General features: G+C 41.3%; 1 protein-coding gene across 6 annotated transcripts in view; it reads right to left on the bottom strand.

Moving 5' to 3' along the window:
* Nucleotides 1-17,623, bottom strand: part of UEVLD (UEV and lactate/malate dehyrogenase domains) — a 58,646-nt gene extending 41,023 nt beyond the window's left edge. For 3 of the 6 annotated variants that reach the window (XM_005699526.3, XM_018043168.1, XM_013975842.2), the window contains exons 1-3: nucleotides 17,473-17,623; nucleotides 9,205-9,289; nucleotides 2,737-2,802 (exon numbers count right to left, since the gene is read on the bottom strand). In XM_005699526.3, the coding sequence (XP_005699583.1) occupies nucleotides 2,737-2,802; nucleotides 9,205-9,289; nucleotides 17,473-17,514 (193 nt within the window). In that variant the 5' untranslated portion in view covers nucleotides 17,515-17,623. Of the gene's footprint in view, nucleotides 1-2,736; nucleotides 2,803-9,204; nucleotides 9,290-17,472 lie in introns of those variants that run through there. The other 3 variants (XM_005699530.3, XM_018043167.1, XM_005699529.3) reach the window with 3 other exon arrangements.

The raw sequence follows: 21,056 nt of genomic DNA, 5'->3' as shown, positions 1-21,056 counted from the left end.
AAGCAAAGACATTACTTTGCCAACAAAGGTCCGTCTAGTCAAAGTTATGGTTTTCCCAGTAGTCATGTATGGATGTGAGAGTTGGACTATAAAGAAAACTGAGCACTGAAGAATTGATGCTTTTGAACTGTGGTGTTGGATAAGATTCTTGAGAGTCCCTTGGTCTGCAAGGAGATCCAACCAGTCCATCCTAAAAGAAATCAGTCCTGAATATTCATTGGAAGGACTGATGCTGAAGCTGAACCTCCAATACTTTGGCCACCTGATGCGAAGAGCTGACTCATTTGAAAAGATCCTGATGCTGGGAAAGATTGAAGGCAGGAGGAGAAGGCGACAACAGGGGATGAGATGGCTGGATGGCATCACCGACTCAATGAACATGAGTTTGAGTAAACTGGGAGTTGGTGACGGACAGGGAGGCCTGGCGTGCTGCAGTCCATGGGGTCGCAGAGCCGGACATGTCTTAGTGACTGAAGTGAATTTGTAAGATTTCACTACTGGTATTCTCTCTGCCCTTCTTCCTTCTTTTTCATTCCTTTTTGTCAGCAAATGCCCTGCCTCCTAGCCTGCCCATTTACTTTCAGTAATTCATTACCCAAGATTCAGAACTCCTGGTAAAGTCCTTGGATTTAAAGTAATTATATCATAAGAAAATCATTTGAGCTAGCTGTATAAAAAGTTCAGATGGGTGTGATACACATCTCTAAAGAATGGGTGAATGAAGAAAAAGTATATCACCACCTTGACACCATCTGGAGGGAAAAGAAATAATCCAAAAAATTTCTGCAGGTATATATTAGGAAATATCAACAGAAGATTCACCTGCAGATTAGGACTGGGTAATGGGAGGTTAGATATAAGCTTAACCTCATCTTTTCTCAACTGTTTGAATTTTTTTAGCATGAACGTGTATTTTTTAAAATTATATTTTATTTTGATAAGACTTGGCCTCTGTTTTTAAATTTTTTATTTATTTACTTTTGGCTTGCTGCACAGCTTTTCTCCAATTGCTGTGAGCGGTTGCAGTGCACGGGCTTCTCACTGAGGTGGCTTCTCCTAGAGCACGGGCTCTAAGGCGCTTGGTCTTCAACAGTCGTGGCACATGGGCTCAGTAGTTCCCAGGCTCTACGGCACAGGCTCAACAGTTGTAGGGCGCGGGCTTAGCTGTCCTCAGCATGTGGGATCTTCCCTGATGAGCCATCAGCCCGTGTCTCCTGCACTGGCAGGTGGATTCTTGACCACTGAGCTACCAGGGAAGCCCAGTATGTACTATTACATTAACAGAACTAGTAACCAGAACAGAGCAACAAAGGCAAAGAAATAAACGGGCAGCACTTACCTGGGCACTTACTACGTGCCAGCAACTGTAAAAGCCAAGAGCTTTACTTAAGGGCAGCGCATTTAATCCCCAAAATTCTAGAGTTAAGCTCTACCATTGGCCCACCTTACAGACGAGAAAGATAATAGACTCTGACCTCCTCCTATCAGCTTAGAAATAACTAGTGTGCATCACAAGGAGTTGATATAACTCTAGTCAAAAGCAAAAGGGGAAAAAAGGGTGTCCTACAAAATGAAAACGTATTGCATTACTACCTTGGAATTACTACTAGCATCAGAATCAATGACTCTACAGCTCCAGGAAGATGCAGAGGGCCAACAAGTGACATTTTAAGATAATTTTTATGGCCTCTTGTTACCTCCCTACATGATTTAACAAGCAATGATTCATTTAAATCCGTAAGTTCCTCTGTCGATATGCAACTACCCTTGAAATCACAGGGGTTGCTAAGAACTATGAATTAATAGTGATTTAGTTAGTGTTTAGTTAGTGACTTTTTGTTTCTTTTTGGGGCAATACTTAACTATTTTAACCTGTCTGGTCATGAAAATATGTTGCTTTTTTTGAGTTTTAATGGGCTCTGTGTTTTAAAAAATTTCCTATTGGAGTTCTAAGTTCCAGTCTGATAACCAGCTATGTGGGCTCAGATAAAACACGTGACCAGGATTCAGTTTCACCTATAGCATAGGGATAATGCTACATCATACAGAGGGAAAGGAAGGGGAGCAAAACATGCAATGGGAAAAAAAGGTGGAACCCCTGCAGTTTGCTATGGAAAGCAGAGTAAACTCCACAAGCACAGGCTTATGTCTGTCCGGATCACTTGTGTACCTCAAAACCTAGCAGGGTAGTGGGCAGACAGCTGACATTCAATAAATAAATATCCACTGAACTGAACTGAATTTGTTGATATTAACACCTAGGCCTTCCTTCTCTGGGACAGCATTCTGCTATATCCAGTAAGGTTCAGTATAGATCATTTACACTTTAAGTGAGGGAATTCCCTGCCAGTCCAGTGGTTAGGATGCCAAGCTTCCATTGCTGGGGGCCAGGATTTGATTCCTGGTCAACCCACTCCAGTGTTCTTGCCTGGAGAATCCCATGGACGGGGGAGCCTGGTGGGCTGCCGTCTATGGGGTCGCACAGAGTCGGACATGACTGAAGCGACCTAGCAGCAGCAGCAGCAGCAGCAGGTGAATGAAGATCCCACAAGCCACATGGTGTGGCCAAAAAAATTAATTAATTAAAAATAAATAATTACTTAATTAAAAATCAACCAGCTTTTTAAAATGTTCTTTAAAAAGTACTTTGAGAATGTTATGGAACTAAACGAATACAAGTTCTAATTAAATTGCTCTTTTACAAAATTCCCACATTTTCTCAACTTCCATACTTACCCTGATATATCACAGGAATAGTACCAGTGAAATTCAGTAGGTCTTTCTGGGAACTATCTTTGAAAACTAGAAGAAAAAAAAAGTCCCCCAAAGTGCAATCAGAAGTAGGAAGAACTGTATTATTAATGTGCATGCATGTACATACACACAAACAGAAACACACAATTTGTAAATACCATAATCTACAAATCAGTAAATATACTGACATGGGCAAAGTACTAAATGATGTTCTCTTGGAAAGCAGAGCAAGTAGCTGAAAGAACACAGAACTTTGACATTAAATCCCAAGTTCTTAGCCTGCTTTCCTACTTAGAAGTGATGGAAGAAACTTTTACATATTGAGATATGGGGAAGTCATCCTGGCTCATATATTATTTAACTTAAGCTTTATACTAACTAGAATAGCCAGTTTTGTGGCCCCTTAAACATACATCATGTTAAATTTGTTTTAACAATGAAAGAAAAGGATACATTGTCCAGGAGCAAAGAATGTTTGTTTTGAAGACAAAGATAAATGCCTCTCTGCCCTAAAACATCAATGCTGGTACTCCTTCAATGATCAAGTTCCCTTCACAGGTATCAAGGCCATGTTGACTCACTGTGTGTATGCTCATGAATGTTTTATTTGAAAACCCTGAAGGAATGAACCCCTGTCACGTTTGATGCTCTTTGTTCTGACATATAACACTGTGCTAAAACCATGCTTCTTCAGACTAGCCCTTCAGAACTTTATGAGAGGCTGTCTCCTAAGCTATGATCCTCAGCTTGGCTTGAATAAAACTCCTTTCTGAACTTCCCTGGTGGCTCAGTAGCTAAGAATCCACCTGCCAGTGCAGAGGACACGGGTTCGATCCCCGGTCCAGGAAGATATCATGTGGCGCACTGCAACTAAGCTTGTGCACCACAACTACAGAGCGTGTGCGCTAGAACCCTCGAGCCGCCACTACAAGCCCGAGTGCTGCAGTGCTGAAGCCTGCCTGTGCTCTGCAACAAGAGAAGCCAGCACAGTGAGCAGCCCGTGCTTATTAACATCAGTTAATAATCACTTTCGGATATCAGATTATAAATTTTATAATCAGAAAAAAAGGTTTTATTTTTGAAAGCGACCTTCCAGAAAGATTACTAATAATCTTTGACTTCTCAAACTCCATTATTCTCAACCTTTTTTCAGTCTTCACATTCCTGAAGTTTCAAGTTACCCATCAATAATTGGAACACACTGACAGACAGCTAATGCCCTATTTTCTGACCTGGATACAGAAAACACTACATGTGGTTTCAAACTGTCAAACTGCCTTAGAACAAGGTCCTTTTGACCTCAGCAGCTAACTATGCTACTTGGGCAGTGTAAGAAAAAAGTCTAAATAGATTTGAAGACTTATCAGAAAGGGAGAAGAGGAAAAGCTAGGCTAACAGAAAACTCAAGGCCAAGAGTGTACATAAGTACACATATTTACCTTGAACTATATGGGTGAAAAATAACAACGGGTGAAGGGGTCACTCTCAGGGAAAAACTAAAGTGGACAGAGGAGTAGAACAGAGATTGTTTCTCAGGGACACAGAACAATCAAGCAAATTATTCAAAAACCCAAAAGAGAAATGATTATAACACATGACCAACACTGTCTTCAGTAACAAAATGTACACTGGCAATATTAATCCTATAGCTTGAGGGTTTAATGGCACCATAGCTCACTTCTCTAGATGAGAGAAAAGAGATAAAGAATTAACTGGTACAACAAAGCTTTAAATCTGTAAGATGAAGGAAGACACTGTAAAAGAACATGTATTATTTAAGCAGAGGGCAAGAGGAACATGAGCACAAGCCCTAACTCCATGCTTAACTAGTTGTGTAATCTTAAGCAAGTTATTTAAACTCTCTGAAAACTGAAGATGATAATACTCACCTCACAGTTCTGGTTGTAAAATAATATAGATAAAACATTTGGAAACATATTTGGTGTTCAACAAACAGTAGCTGTTAAATCCCTCATCCCTGGCATTTATGTACCAGATGCCAGGGTGTTATTCAAGAAAGGCAAGAAAAAGATGGGCCAGAATCTAATCATTTCTTCCACACATAAAATTAGCTATTCTTTGGCCACCGTGAAAAAAATCTACAAACAATAAATGCTGGAGAGGGTGTGGATAAAAGGGAACCCTCTGGCACTGTTGGTGGGAATGCAAATTGATACAGCCACTATAGGAGGTGGTATGGAGATTCCTTAAAAAACTAGGAATAAAGCCACCATATGACCCAGCAATCCCACTACTAGGCATATACCTGCGGAAAAAAAACTTAAACAACACATGCACCCTAATGTTCACTGCAGCTCTATTTACAATAGCTAGGACATGGGAGCAACTTAGATGTCCATCGACAGATGAATGGACAAAGAAGCTATGGTACATATACAATGGTACATATACAATGGGATACTTACTCAGCCATAAAAAGGAACACATTTGAGTCAATTCTAATGAGGTAGATGAACCTAGAATCTATTATACAGGTAAAGTAAGTCAGAAAAACAATTCTCGTATACTCATACACATATATGGAATCTAGAAAGATAGTACTGATGAACCTATCTGCAGAGCAGCAATGGAAAGCTAGTGGAGGTGATGGAATTCCAGTTGAGCTGTTTCAAATCCTAAAAGATGATGCTGTGAAAGTGCTGCACTCAATATGCCAGCAAATTTGGAAAACTCAGCAGTGGCCATAGGACCGGAAAAGGTCAGTTTTCATTCCAATCCCAAAGAAAGGCAATGCCAAAGAATGCTCAAACTACCGCACAATTACACTCATTTCACACACTAGTAAAGTAATGCTCAAAATTCTCCAAGCCAAGCTTCAGCAATACGTGAACCATGAACTTCCAGATGGTCAAGGTGGTTTTAGAAAAGGCAGAGGAACCAGAGATCAAATTGCCAACATCTGCTGGATCATGGAAAAAGCAAATGAGTTCCAGAAAAACATCTATTTCTGCTTTACTGACTATGCCAAAGCCTTTGACTGTGTGGATCACAATCAACTGTGGACAATTCTGAAAGAGATGGGAATACCAGACTACCTGATCTGCCTCTTGAGAAACCTGTATGCAGGTCAGGAAGCAACAGTTAGAACTGGACATGGAACAACAGACTGGTTCCAAATAGGAAAAGGAGTACATCAAGGCTGTATATTGTCACCCTGCTTATTTAACTTCTATGCAGAGTACATCATGAGAAACACTGGGCTGGAAGAAGCACAAGCTGGAATCAAGATTGCCAGGAGAAATATCAAGAACCTCAGATATGCAGATGACACCACCCTTATGGCACAAAGTGAAAAAGAACTAAAGAGCTTCTTGATGAAAGTGAAAGAGGAGAGTGAAAAAGTTGGCTTAAAGCTCAACATTCAGAAAACTAAGATTATGGCATCCAGTCCCATCACTTCATGGCAAATAGATAGGTTAACAGTGGAAACAGTGTCAGACTTTATTTTTGGGACTCCAAAATCACTGCAGATGGTGACCACCGCCATGAAATTAAATTACTCCTTGGAAGGAAAGCTATGACCAACCTAGACAGCATATTAAAAAGCAAAGACATCACTTTGCCAACAAAGGTCTGTCGGGTCAAGGCTATGGTTTTTCCAGTAGTCAAGTATGGATGTGAGAGATATAAAGAAAGCTGAGTGCCGAAGAATTGATGCTTTTGAACTGTGGTGTTGGAGAAGACTCTTGAGAGTCCCTTGGAGTGCAAAGAGATCCAACTAGTCCATCCTAAAGGAGATCAGTCCTGGGTGTTCATTGGAAGAACTGACGAAGCTGAGAATCCAATACTTTGGCCACCTGATGCGAAGAACTGACTCATTTGAAAAGACCCTTATGTTGGGAAAGATTGAAGGCAGGAGAAGAAGGGGATGACAAAGAATGAGATGGTTAGATGGCATCACTGACTCAATGGACATAAGTCTGAGTAAATTCCAGGAGTTGGTGATGGACAGGGAGGCCTGACGTGCTGCAGTCCATGGGGTCGCAAAGAGCTGGATGGGACTAAGCGACTGAACTGAATTGATATGTAAAATAGTAGCCAAAGGGAATTTGCTGTATGACTCTGGGAACTCACACTGGGCTGGCAACAACCTAGAGGGGTGGGATGGGAAGGGAGGTGGGAGGGATGTTCAAGTGGGAGGGGGCATGGGTAAACCTATGGTTGATTCATGTTGACGTTTGGTAGAAACCAACACCAGGGACTTCCTTGGTGGCCCATTGGCTTAAGACTCCATGCTCCCAATGCAGGGTTCCTGGGTTCAATCTTTGGTCAGGGAATTAAGAACCCATGCTGCTGCTGCTGCTGCTGCTGCTGCTGCTAAGTCCTCATACACCACAACTAAGACATGGTACAGCCAAATATATTCATTAAATAAATAAATAAAAATTTAAAAAAAGAAAGAAACCAACACCATACTGTAAAGCAATTTTCCTTCAATTAAAAATAAATAAATTAAAAACAAAACAAAAATTAGCTATTCCTAAGAAATAGTTCAATTAACACCCCAAATTTTCTAATATATGAGCTGAATTAGATGTATTTTCTTAACTCAAGCTAATTCAAATACAAAATATATAGAATAAAGTTTTCAAAACTCTGTGCTTTGACTAATTCATAAGTCCTGAAATCAATTTAGTCAGTCTTAATCATCAGTTGTTTTTAAACGGGAGGGAATAGAAAATGCCAGAGTGTACATCATATTTTAGTTATGTATACATGGGATCATGATATAAAATGTATTTCCAAGTGTGAGCTGGGGTCAGAAATTTTGAAAGATGAAGAAGTAAAATCTTTCTCAGGTAACCGGACTCTATATTAAGCTAAAAAGATAACTAAAATGTCATTAATTTATTATCAACTATATATGTGATAGGCAAAATAATGGCCTCTGAAGATGTCCAAAACTCTAATCCTTGGAACACATATATTTATATTACCTTGCTTGGCAAAGAAACTTTTTTTAGATGCAATTAAGTTAAGGACCCTAACAATTTCCCTGAGGAAATTATCCTGTAAGATTAGAGTGGGCCTAAGCTAATCACTGGAGAAGGCAATGGCAACCCACTCCAGTGCTCTTGCCTGGAAAATCCCATGGACAGAGGAGCCTGGTGGGCTGCAGTCCATGGGGTCATGAAGAGTTGGACACAACTAAGCGACTTCACTTTCACGCATTGGAGAAGGAAATGGCAACCCACTCCAGTGTTATTGCCTGGAGAATCCCAGGGACGGGGGAGCCTGGTGGGTTGCCGTCTATGGGGTCGCACAGAGTCGGACACGACTGAAGCGACTTAGCAGCAGCAGCAAGCTAATCACATTTGGTTCTTTCTTTTTTATTATTTACTTATTTTTCACTGTGCTGGATCTTCATTGCTGCACAGGGTTTCCTCCAGTTGTGGCCAGTGGGGGCTGCTCTCTAGGGGCAGTGCGGGGGCTTCTCATTGCAGTGGTTTCTCTTCTTGCAGAGCACGGGCTCTAAGGCCTGTGGGCTTCAGTAGTTGCAGCACATGGGCCGAGTAGTTGCGGCTCCCAGGCTCCAGAGCACAGGCTCAATAGTTTGGTGCATGAACCCATGCTCCCTGCATTGGCAGGCAGATTCTTTACCAATGAGCCACCAGGGAAGCCCCATAATTGGTTCTTAAAAGTAGAGAACCTGGATTTCCCTGGAAGTCCAGAGAGTAAGAATCTGCCTTGCAACACAGGGGACACCAGCTCAGTCCCTGGTCTGGGAAGACCCCACATGACGCAGGGCAGCTAAGCCCACATGCCACAGCTACCGAAGCCTGACAACTCCAGAGCCCGCACTCCCAGCAAGAGAAGCCGCCACGCAGAAAAGCCCAAGCACCGCAACCAGAAAGTAGCCCTGCTGGCCGCAAGTAGAGGAGGCCCGGGCGCAGCAATGAAGACCCACACAGCCAAATAAAACAGATTAAAAAAAAATTTTAAAGCAGAAAACCCTTTCTGTGGAGATTTGTGAGGGATGGCCAGAGAGATGCAAATTGCTAGCTTTAAAGATGGAGGAAGGTGACTCTGAGCCAAAGAATATGGGTGGCCATTAGAAACTAAAAAAGGTAGTCTTTTTTGCCTTTTTTTTTTTTTAAATCTCCCAGAGCCTCCAGAAAGGAACTAAGACCTACCAACATTTCCAACCTACAGAGACTTATGCTGGGCTTCTAACTTACAGAACCGTAAGATAGTAAATTTGTTTCAAGACACTTACTGTGTTCTAATTTGTTACAGCAGCAATAGGAAACTAATACAATACAAATTTTATTAACTTCAAGTTTCCTTAAAAACCACAGGTCATAAAGTGTAGTTCAGAATCAGGGGATAAAAGAGAGAAATGAGAAATTATAACACAGTTATAGCTCTCTAAGAACAAATAATTAATAGCTTAATAATGCAGCAAAATCTAGAGTAAATGATTCTTACCATAGGTATCCATGGAATATCTGAAATGTGGGAAAAACATGTTTACGTTCTTCAGTTCTTCCACAGTTAAATCCCTGAACTTGTACTGAAAAGAGAAAAATGAACACAGAATAAGAATAAAACTATAGGCAATGGAACAATTACAAATTAACATTTAACTGAACACTTACTATGGGCTAGGCCCTGGGCTCTGAATTTTACAATCATGAATGGTATTTGATTTAATCTCATTAATAACAACCCTGTCAAGTAGGTAGGGCTTATAACTGCTCAACTTTATAGAAAATGAAAGCTAGAGAATCAAAATAACTTGCTGAGTTAGATAGCAAGTGAAACCACAGCTCAAACCCAGTGCCTGGGCCTTTAATATCTATATGAAATTACACTCCTGACATCATGGTTGAAGATCCATCTCTCATGCCTGAATACCTCATTCACTTGAGATACCTTGAATTTCCCTTCCTGGCACTACAACTAGGTTTCAAAGAAAGAACAGAAAGCATGCAAGGGTTTGCAGTCAGGCTGAGAGAACTGCCTCCTCATTCATCCAGATGTAGTCTCAGAAACACCACCTTGGTTGCCCTGTGGGTAAAATCATTTAACTTCCTTGATCTTTTCTCATTGGCAAAGAGAAGGAGACTCCTACACTCCACCTCTTAGATTTGTGGTGGGGATTAAATGGAAAAAAAAAAAAAAAAGTATGTTAACAGTCTTACCATTCTGAAAATGAAATTGAGAAAACAATCAAAAAGAATAAAATACTTACGAATACATTTAACAAGATGCAAAACAGACTCTAAAAACTACAAAACATTGTTGAAAGAAATTAAAGTGGGTCTAAGTAAATAGAAAGACATCCCTTGTTGCTACATTAGAAAACTTCATATTGTTAAGATGGCAATAGTCCCCAACAGATTCAATGATCAACAATCCACATTAAAATCCCAGCTGACTTTTTTTTTGCTCATTTGCAAAAATTCACATAGCGATCTGAAAATTCATATGGAAATTCAAAGAACACAGCCAAAACAATCTTAAAAAAGAACAAAAAAATCAAAAGAGTCATACTATAATCAAAAGACAGGCTGCAATAAGACAGACAATAACAACTGTGGGAGAGGATGAGGAGAAATCAGAACCGTCTACACACACACCACCGCTGGTGGTAAAATGGTGCAGCTGCTGTGGAAGAGTCTGGCAGTTCTTCAGAAGATTGAAGAGTTACCACTGTTGTTGCTTAGTCGCTAAGTCGTGTCTGACTCTTTGCCACCCTATGGACTGTAGCCCACCAGGCTCCTTTGTCCGTGGGATGTCCCAGGCCAGCATACTGGAGTGGGCTGCCATTTCCTTCTCCGGGGGATCTTTCCAACACAGGGACCAAACCCACATCTGCTGCAATGGCAGGCGGATTCATTACCACTGAGCCACTAGGGAAGCCTGTTAGAGTTACCGTATGACCTAGCAATTCCACTCTGAGGCATACACCCCAGAAAAATGAAAACATGTCCACACAAAAACTTGTACACAATTTTTCACAGCAGCATTATTTATAACAGTCAATAAGGAAAACAATCCAAATGTCCAGTATATATCCATTAAGTGGAATTCACCCATAAAAATGAATAAAGAACTGATATATACATGGATAAATCATGAAAACATTATACTAAGTGAAAGGAAACAGACAAAAAGCCACATATTAAATGACTTCCATATAAAGTACAAAAATAGGAAAATCCATAGAAACAAAAAGTAGATGAGTGAGTGCCTAGGGCTGGAGGTGACTAGGAGAAAATCAAGAATAACTTGTAACAGATCCTGTTTCCTCTCTCTGAATCTTTTCTTTTCATGTACAAGATCAATTTTTCATGTGCAAGAGATATAATTCTACCACCTGGCAACTTCAGCAGGAAAGCATGAAAATCTCATGATTAACATTTGTAAAAGTGAGGTATTAAATGAAATGTGTGTACAACAGTAAGTGCAGACAGGAAATGATGAATCAACAGCATACCTAAATTACAGAGAGGCCTCTGAAAAGAGCTGTCTACAATTCATGTTAGAGCCTAGAAAGGTATAGGAAAATAGAGGGAAGGAGGAAGGTCATTTTAGGAGAAGGTCATTTTGTTTTGGAGAAAAATTTTAGCAGAAGAAAAAGCATATCATTTATTAACAACTTGAAAATAGAAAACTCTTACTCATCTTTGTATTTCCCCACAGCAATTTGCACAGGGCATGCCTTCAATAAATATAGGCTAACTGGATGGCAGCCAGCAAAGAGACAAGAGTCATACAAGTAGAGTGGATATAGAAAGCAATTATGATCCACAGGAGCAGCAATCACTAAGATCACTAAAATAAAGGGTCGAACCAGTATTCCCTACAGCAGGGTAAACATGAATCCCAGATTCAGTGTTCCTGACTCAGTGAAATCAAAAGTGAATGAAATCATCCCAACTCTAAACACTAAACAAATGTGCACTTGGATTACACATTTATTATGCATCATATCATTTCTCTTTTGTTTTCTAGTTGATATTATATGCTGTTTTCTGCATTCTTAACATCCTCTGAGAATATAATAATTAATGGCTGCATAGGGATATATACTAGAATTGATCTAATTGCAAAGTAATATGAAAGTCTGTTGAAAAAGGGCAAAAGCACTCTTTGTTAGGGCTTGAAAACCCAAATATCACTACTAGTCAAATAGGTAATTTTCATTCTTGATGAAAAAGATCTATTTTATCTGTTAAAAATATATATATATTACGGAAAAATCCCTAGAGGTCCATTGGTTAGGACTCCACATTCTCACTGCCATGGGCCCAGGTTCAATCCCCTGTCGGAAAACTAAGATCCTGCATGCCTTGCAGCATGGCCAGAAAGAAAATGAAATAGAGTATCTTCTTAGTGTAATAGTAAATATAATCCACGACTATTGACATATAATCCATTACTATTCCTATACCACCTAAGAGAAGTCTGTGTAACATTCTCTGAAGATATACCTCAGACAATGCCATTTGCTTAAAGGGCGCAAGCAGCAAACTAAAGAGGAAAACTGGCCCATGAAATCCTAAAATATTTATACTATCATACAAATCATTATGACTGGGGTTTCCCTGGTGGCTCAGTGGTAAAGAACCTGCCTGCCAATGCAGGAGACATGGGTCCGATCCCTGATCCGGGAGGTTTCCACATGCCACGAACAGCTAAGCCCACGTGCCACACTGTTGAGCCTACACTCCAGAGCCTGGGAGCCTCTACTGAACCCACGTGCTGCAACTGCCGAAGCCCATGCGCCCTAGAGCCGTGCTCCACAGCAAGAGAAGCCACCTCAATGAGAGGCTCGTGCACTGAAACTAGAGAACAGCCCTGCTCACCGCAACTAGAGAAAAGCCTGTGCGGCAGTGAAGACCCAGCACAGCCAGAAATAAACAAATAAATAAAACTGTACACTAAAAAAATGGATACGACTGCAAAATTGAGAAGTTACTAAAATTCAATCTTAATCTGCTCCACTGCAGTGTGCGTATTTAGTAGACTGGTATTTATGAACATCAGAGTACTCCTGTATGACACTGCTCAAATGCTGGACACTGAGGAGTATTTTACGGCATCATTTCATTTTTTTTTTAACAAATTAAGCATTAAGGAATCTTACAAATTAAGTCCAATCCTATTATTTTATGAGTGAGCAAATCTAGGTTAAGTTACCTGTTCAAGGTAACTCAGCCAAGGAAGGTAGAAATAGAAATTAGGGAACCAGAAAATCTTTCCAAACCTAGTATTTAATATATACTAAAGAATATATATATATATATATATACACACACACAGACACATAAACATATATATACATATATACACATTTTGAAAAATAAACACTTATAAACCAACCTACCCTCCAGTGCTGTCCATCAAAACTTTCTGCCATAATGGAAAAGATCATTGTGTGTGCTGCTGAATACGGTGTGACTTGAGAAACTCAATTTTTAATTTTATCTAATTTTGATGAATATAAGATGCCGGGAGCCAGCGTGAGGAATTCTGCCCATGGCAAAGGTCATGAGTAAGGAGGCTTCGGCATACGCAAAGGCGGGATCGAGCCTCAGGAAACCCCGTTTCCGAGCATCTACCCCCAAAACCAGAGTCTACCTACTTTACTGTCTTATGCGCTCACCTATACCTCTGACTTTACAGGGGGCTGTTCCCCCACCACCTCTCTCGGAGGAGTTAACTTGCAGCTCCAGTTAATAAAAATTCCTGGGCGTGACAAGAATGTTTCAACTTACAAACTCCTCTGAAGGTTCTCTAGCCTGCCTGAGCAGGTTCATCCAGCCACATGTGATTGTTTACAGCCTCCCAACCGTGAGAGGCACGAGATGCTTTAAACTTTCTATATACAGATTCTTTTGAGAAGTTACAAAATTATTAGTATAGTATTAGTGGGTTGATTAGAAATTATATTGGTGAAGGGTTTTTCATTTGTTGAGCCAATATTTGGTGCTAAATCTCCATATTCCCTGACCTTATAATGAATATAACTAGCATATAGGAGAAATAAGTATTAACCTTTAAGATTAATTATGTTAAATCTTAGGCTAAGTAAATTTCCTTTCTTGATTGTAACTCACTACACCCTCACCCTATAGGAATGCAACTTTATTTGGAGGGTGGTGCCTGGTTTAAGAAAAAATCACCCCTGGAAAAAATAAGTTTTCTGGTTGACTGACCATTATCAGAAAGGGCCATAAAATGTCAGCAGGCCTCATGGCCAGAAAATGATGTAAAACCCCTAAGACCTTTGTATAATTTTATATGAAGCACCTGATTTTGACAAAGGTCAGGTCTGCTGACTCCGCGTGACTCTGTATTCATCCCTATGTATAACAAAAAATATATAAGCAAACCTGAAAATAAAGAAATCAGATCAGTTTCGGGAAAGACTGACTCCCCCGTGTCGTTCTTTCTTTCCCCTTCTGGCTGAATTCCCATCTGGAGCGTGGATGCTATTCCATGTAAACCAAGTTATTCAGCCTCTTTTTCTCCACTAATTTTCCTACTACACTATTCTTTTCTAATCTCTCTTTATATCTGTAATTAAGTAAGTTTTTTCCTAGGACGCCTACTCCGTCTCCCCTTCGAATTACCCTGGATCCACCGGGGCTGGACCCCGGCAGTAAAAAGCGACACGTGGTGAGTGGCTACCATACTACTGGACAGCACAGACCTTCCCAATCCCATTACATCTGTCTGGGTTTTTCTTCTCTCAACCATTCAACTGCCTGCCTTAAACTGTAGTCATATTCCTTTGCCTTTCCTCCTCCATAGTTTTTATCATTTGTGTGCATCCTTAAATACCACTCTCTATTGCTTAGCTGCTTTTTGGTTTAATTAAAATATAGTTTTGTATATAATCTCCAATTTTTTTCCTGAACATACTGTTTCTAAGATTCACTCCTATTGCTGCGTGTTGTAATATTTCATTCATTTTCACTGCTGCAGAGTAGTGTTTTCCATTGTGTGAATGAATATAGAACAAACTATCTTTTCCATCAATGAACATCTGGGTTGTTTCTAATTTTGAATTATGAATAATTCTGCAAATGTCTCTTGCTTCATATATTATGAATCATCTACGGTATCTACTTAGATGTAGAAGGACATAAAATAGACACAATCAAATTAATTTTAAAAAGCCCAAGCTGTTTCCCAAATGATTAAATAACCATTTAACCACCAACAGTGGGGATTCCCAGGTGACACAGTGGTAAAGAATTAGCCTGACAGTGCAAGAGACCCCTGGGTCAGGAATATCCCCTGGAGGAGAAAATGGCAACCCACTCTAGTATTCTCGCTGGGAAAATTCCACGGACAGAGGAATCTGGTGGGCTATAGTCCATGGGTTTGCAAAGAGTCAGACATGACTGAGCAACTAAGTCACCCACATAGTGAGAGAAAATGGTGTTTTACCATGGTCTCAATTTGCTTTTCCATGGTTACTAATGAATTAGAAAAACACTCATTTCCCTGTCGTCTTCTTTTATTTTTCAAAAAACTGATTATTTATGCCTTTTGTCCAATTTTGTATTGGTTTTAATATTGATATGTAGGCTAATTTATATAATCTGGATACCAATACTTTCTCAATTATGCATTACAATATTATTCACCAAGTTTGTATTTTGCCTCTTCACACTCTTCTTATACATAAAAGTTCTTAGTTTGAATGCAGTCAAATTTATCAGTCTCTTCTTTGAGTATTTTACATCTTGTTTAAAAAATGTTTGCATACTCTGAGTTCATGAACATTCTTCCCTCCATTTACCTCTGTATGTTTTTAAAGCTCATCTCTTACATTTAAATCTTTAATCCATGGGGAATTTCTAGTTAGTTAGTAAGGTCCAATTTCATTTTCTCCAACATGGATAATCATTTGTCCCTGTATTCTCCTTTCTGTAGTTTTCTGCAATGCCTCTTCTGTTTTATATAGCATTTTCAAAACATATGTGAACATGCTTCTAAGCCCTCTAGTCTGTTCCCCTGGTTAATCATTCTATCCTATACCAATACCACACTAAGTCTCAATTACTAGTCTTGATATTTGGTAGAGCAAGCCCCACACCTATTCTTCTGTATGAATGTCAAGATTATTCTTGGCCTTTTGTCCTTCCAAATGAATTTTAGAATCAATTTGAAAAATTCCCCAAATACCCTGTTAGAATTTTTATTGGAACTGCATTGACTCTATACGTCAATGTGGAGAAAGCAGATACCTTCATAGCCATGAAGTTGGAATATTTATCTAGGCGGGAATATTTATAAGGTTTCCTTTGTTTTCAAGATTTTTCACATTCTCCATACAGTTGCTTGCTTTTAATGTACTATTCACAAAATTTGCAGCACTAAAATTATTTCTAAATATTAAGTTGTTATATTATTTGCCTACTTCAAGGACTAAGGAACTTTGGAAATATCTGCTAGACTGACTTGTTTCTAACTGGTTTCCTTAATTTACATATCCAACAGACATTTATTAAGCACCAGTGTGCCAGACTCTATCCTATGCACTGATAAAAATCTTCCTCAACTATTCTGCTCCAACCCCTGAGAAAATCACTGTCTCTCTTTTATCTTTTTCCTGCATTCCAGTCCCCTCAAAATTATTAAGTGTTTTTTTCTCGTCTCAACTTCAGCAATTCTTCCCCTTGGACACATCATGTTCCCCTCATTGAAAAACTTGATAGAGCGGTTCTTTTAATTTAATATTCTCTGAAGAGGAGCCAGAAAGCCTGTAACCCTAGGTACGATGATATTTCTTTTCCTACAAGACCTACACATCTGTCACAATAGATAAAATCATCCAAATCAGGCATATAAACAATTTCAATCAAAAAGACACGAACCCAACAAAAACGTCACAAATGTATGCTTTCCGCACAGCTAAGTCTTACAAAGCGTTATGAATCACTGAACTAAGAAACTGGTGGAAAAGTATGCCTCAAGACTGTACACTGGTGGGGAATCAGACAGCCTGGACTAACAGCCTGGTGTAACATGGAAACTGACCTTAGTCACGCCCTAGAATTGCAGGTCAGACTTCTGGGTCAGCCCTCCCAGTCAATCTTTCAACCTTAAGAGGATCTCTTCTGGGCCTTCCAACCCTGTTTTCATCCCCAAATCTACACCAGTCTTTCATTTACCGCAGTTACTTAGCACCCCCGTCGTTGTCAGACACAGGGCTAGATGAGGGAATAAATACAGCGCTGTCTGTGCCGCCATGAAGTTCACCTTCAAAGAGTAAGGTCTGCATAGAAATAATTACTCCACGGTGTGAACATCGATATATCCGAAAGCAAGGAGAGAGGAGGGAGTGATTCTATCTCCTAGGGAGTAACATCTGAATCCCAAAGAATGAACACTGCAAGTCAAAAACAGAGGGGTGGGGGTGGGGGTAGGCCATTTCTGCTGAGAGAAAGGCGTGGTTAAAGGGATAAGCGAGTGCTGGATGCTGAGACAGAGAGAGAAGCTGGTGGCGTGAGAAGGTGTAAGAACGGGTGCAGGCTGGGGGGATCTCGGAACTGCGGGGGGAGCCAGAGCCGCGGCCGCACGGCACCCATTCCCCGCAGCCGGCTTCAGGCCAGCCCACCCTGGCTCCGAGCCCCGAGAAAAGCCGGTAAACGCCCCGAGGAAGTAGGCTGGCCACGGGCGGACGCCCCGGGACCCCGGCGCCCCAGACCCTGCCCGGCCGGCTGCCCGCACCTTGCCAAGGAGTCGCCGGAGAGCCTCGCTGTCGAACTCCATCTCCAGCCAGGACCACGAGGCCGGTTCCGCGACCCCAGCCCCAGGATCTCCTTCCGCACTTTCCCTGGACGGAGGCTGCCGCGGACCAAACTTCCCGAGCGGTCCTAGACCCCGCCCCTTCCCAGGCTCGAAAGTCCGCCCGCGTCCAACGCCCGGGGCTCAGCCAGGCTCCGCCCGCAGTCTGATGACCGATCCGCCGAGAACCGTGAGCGCCCACGGAACCATGACCCGGCTTGCTGGAAGGAAACTCGGGGACATCTGTGAAGAAAGGAATAGGAAGGACCCTAGGAGAGCCAGTAAAGGAGGTAGAAGATATTGGCGCTGTTCTGGGCAGAGAGTTTCGAGAAGGTTGTGTTAAATTCGGCTGAGTATCGAGAAAGATCAAGACCCCCGAGTTGTAGTTGCATTTAGAAAGGAAGAGGTAATGGAACTTCAAAAGCAAATCCTCGGGGGGGGGAGGGGCTAGACAGGAAAACCGAACACGTCTAGAACCTTGTTAAAACTGGGAGGTAAGACAGCTGAGTGAGGGTTGTGCAACGTGGGGGGAAGGGGTTGGCTTTGCGGGACGGGGCAGGGCAGAGCATAACCACGCTGGCGGCAGAAAGAGGAAAAAGTCAAGTGACAAAAAGATTTTGAAGACAAAAGTAGGAGATTCGCGGATAAGGTCATCTGGAGCAGTAAGACGAAGAGATGCAATTTGCTGGCCTTGTTTGGTCTGCTTGAATGAGTTACTTACTTACCAGCTTTGCAGCCCTGGTTTGAGCCGGTCTCCAGAGCTTGCTGTTGTAACTCTAAAGAGGTTGTGTGGGCAGGAGGGTGATTGTATTTATGAGAAGAGCCAAAGGTAGGAATACTGTGACTCTATTAGTAGATGATGATGAAAGGTTGGAAGGAGCACTTATTTATTCAACAAACTTTTGTTGAACATGGGCTATTTGCTAGATATTGTTGGGGAGGAAGAAATTTTCCTCTATTTTTGTAACTTCTTCTCGCTGGTCTAAAAAGTAAACTGACACCAGACAGAAAAACAGGAGAAAATCAGACTGAAATTAATAACACGTATATCTGGGAGAGACCCAGGAGAACTGTAACCACAATGGCTGAAGCCCCCACCTTAAATACCGTCTTCAGCCAAAGGCAAAAGAGGATGTTGGGGGTTGTGGTTTGAAACCTCAAAAGGGAGATAGTTTACATGGAGATGAAAAGTAAATGTTTGATAAACAAATATTTGCTGAGCCTTGTAGAGCCTAGGAGACTCTGAGTTCTAGGCTCTGCCCAGTTACTCCCACGCCCAGCTCATATTCCTTGCGGGTGATAGCTTACCTGGGGAACAAACCCTCTATCTAAAACCTTTGAGGCAGGTGAAAGTGAAAGTGAAGTCGTGTCCGACTCTTTGCGACCCCATGAACTGTAGCCTATCAGGCTCCTCCGTCCATGGGATTTTCCAGGCAAGAGTGCTGGAGGTGGGTTGCCATTTCTGTCTCCAGGGGATCTTCCCGACCCAGGAATCGAACCCGGGTCTCCCGCCTTGCAGGCAGACGCTTTACCGTCTGAGCCACCAGGGAATCGGGGAAGGTCAAAGATTCTTCCTGAGTCTCTTGGGCTTTAAAAGTAATCGTCGTCAATTAATCCTCCTACCAAAGGGACACGTTTTAGGGTGGCAGATTTTGCTCCCCTACAGTATTTTTCTAGATCTGACGATAGAGAAGTAAACAAAGTAGACAAAAGTATGTCATTCTTTTATTAGTAAGAGCAAAACAATAAATATACTAAGTAAATGAGACCATATGTTAGAAGTGATTACAGGTCGTGAGGAATAAATTTTTTAAAGGCAGGGTAAGAAGGTAAGGGTAGGTCTCCCTGACAGACTAAGCATTCCGTGGAGAGGACATCCAGGGCCTTTAGACAGGTGTGTGCTTGGGGAAACTGCAGGGAGGCCAGTGTGGCTGGAGCCAAATGAAGAGGTGAGGAAGCAGAAGTAGGCAATTCAAAGAAACACGGGGGAGCCACAGATGGTTTAGGGGCAATGATTCTTCCAGTATGGTCCCCAGATTTCCTCGGCATCACTTGGATCTTTACAGAAATGTGCATTCTAAGGCCCCACCCCAGACTTAAATAGGAAACCCTGGGGATTGGGTCAAGCGGTCTTTTGTTGCTTTTTGTTTTTAGTTGGAGTTAGTTTCTGCTGTAAAGCAGTCTTTACAAGCCTGCGTGATTCTAATGCATGATAAAGTCTGAGACCCACTAAAGGGATTTTGTGGACAATTGTGACTCTGGCTTGTTAGTGCCCTCCCGCGAGAGACTATCAGGAACACACCCATACTCAAGTAGGGTTGATCCCTCCTTGTGGTAAGGGAGCACATACTGTGGAAAACTGCCAGGACGACTGAGTAAGAGCGTGGAAAGAACCTATTTTAGGATTTGGGCTCTGGGTAATTTGGGAGAGGACTTATGGAATCAAAGCTTTACTTTGGATTGGGTGTTTTCAGAAGCCAGGGACAGTTCTGAGATTGGATATCTCAATAAATATTATCTCTCAGATGGCCAAATGGGAGCAGGGTTAAGGCTGTAATTGGTAAAGCAGCAGTAGTCACATCAGCAGAGAGAAGAGGATGTTTGCTATTTCCTGGGTTGCACAGTAACCTTGTTTTTGTCTCTGCTTAGATGAAGTTATGATAAGGACTTGTTTTGTCTCATCTTATCATGGTCTGTGCTGTCTGATGCCAGTGTTCGGAGAGATTGTTTATATCCAACAAGAGATAACAGAAGCTTGGCTGTGAGTCCAGGTCATCTTCTAGCAACACTGAGGCCTATCTGGGTCAGTCCAGTTCTCAGATGTCAGGGGCTGCTTTTTTCTTCCTTAAACTTTTGCTCTGAGAAAAAGAGGATGCCACTGCAGGGTTTTGAACAGAGGAGTGACATGACCTGAGTTGTAAAAGAAGTCTGACTGCTTCACTGTGAAGAGAGGAGGCGGGGAGTGGAAGCCAGGAGACAGGTAGGAGGTGAGAAGGTTGAAGGATGAGGCCTCTTAAGAGCACATCACCCAGACCTATCACACCTCAGGAACTGTGAAACTTCCAGGGATTCTGAGGTCTTACAGATCCCGTCACAAATCCATTAATCAAGGAAAAGCGATCTAGTTAGAAGAAAGGCCTAAGCAAGTTTCTTTAGTCTTTTATGAAAACCTTTTATGAAAGAGGCCTTCCATTCAAACCAGAAATTCTCTTCTGGTTTAATCACTGTGGATGGATCACAGGCACTAGGACACTGTGCCCGTTTGTGCGTGCACGCATGCTATCATTTCCCACGTGGAGGATGCATTGCTCAGAGTTTTATGTGCTCTATTGCATGAATTCACCTAGATGGGATTTGTATCAATTATTATTGATAATAATATTATTGTTGTTGATAATATTATTGGAATAATTATTATCAATTATCTCTTTTACTGATGAGCAAACTGGGGTTTAGTGAACTATTTATTATCTATGTCCTTGTTTCTGAGATCCTGTTGAATAAGAGACATATCACTGACAGTGTTT

The sequence above is a fragment of the Capra hircus genome, chromosome 29 (assembly GCF_001704415.2).
Source record: "Capra hircus breed San Clemente chromosome 29, ASM170441v1, whole genome shotgun sequence".
NCBI lineage: Eukaryota > Metazoa > Chordata > Mammalia > Artiodactyla > Bovidae > Capra > Capra hircus.
This window is presented reverse-complemented; position numbering and strand designations above follow the sequence as displayed.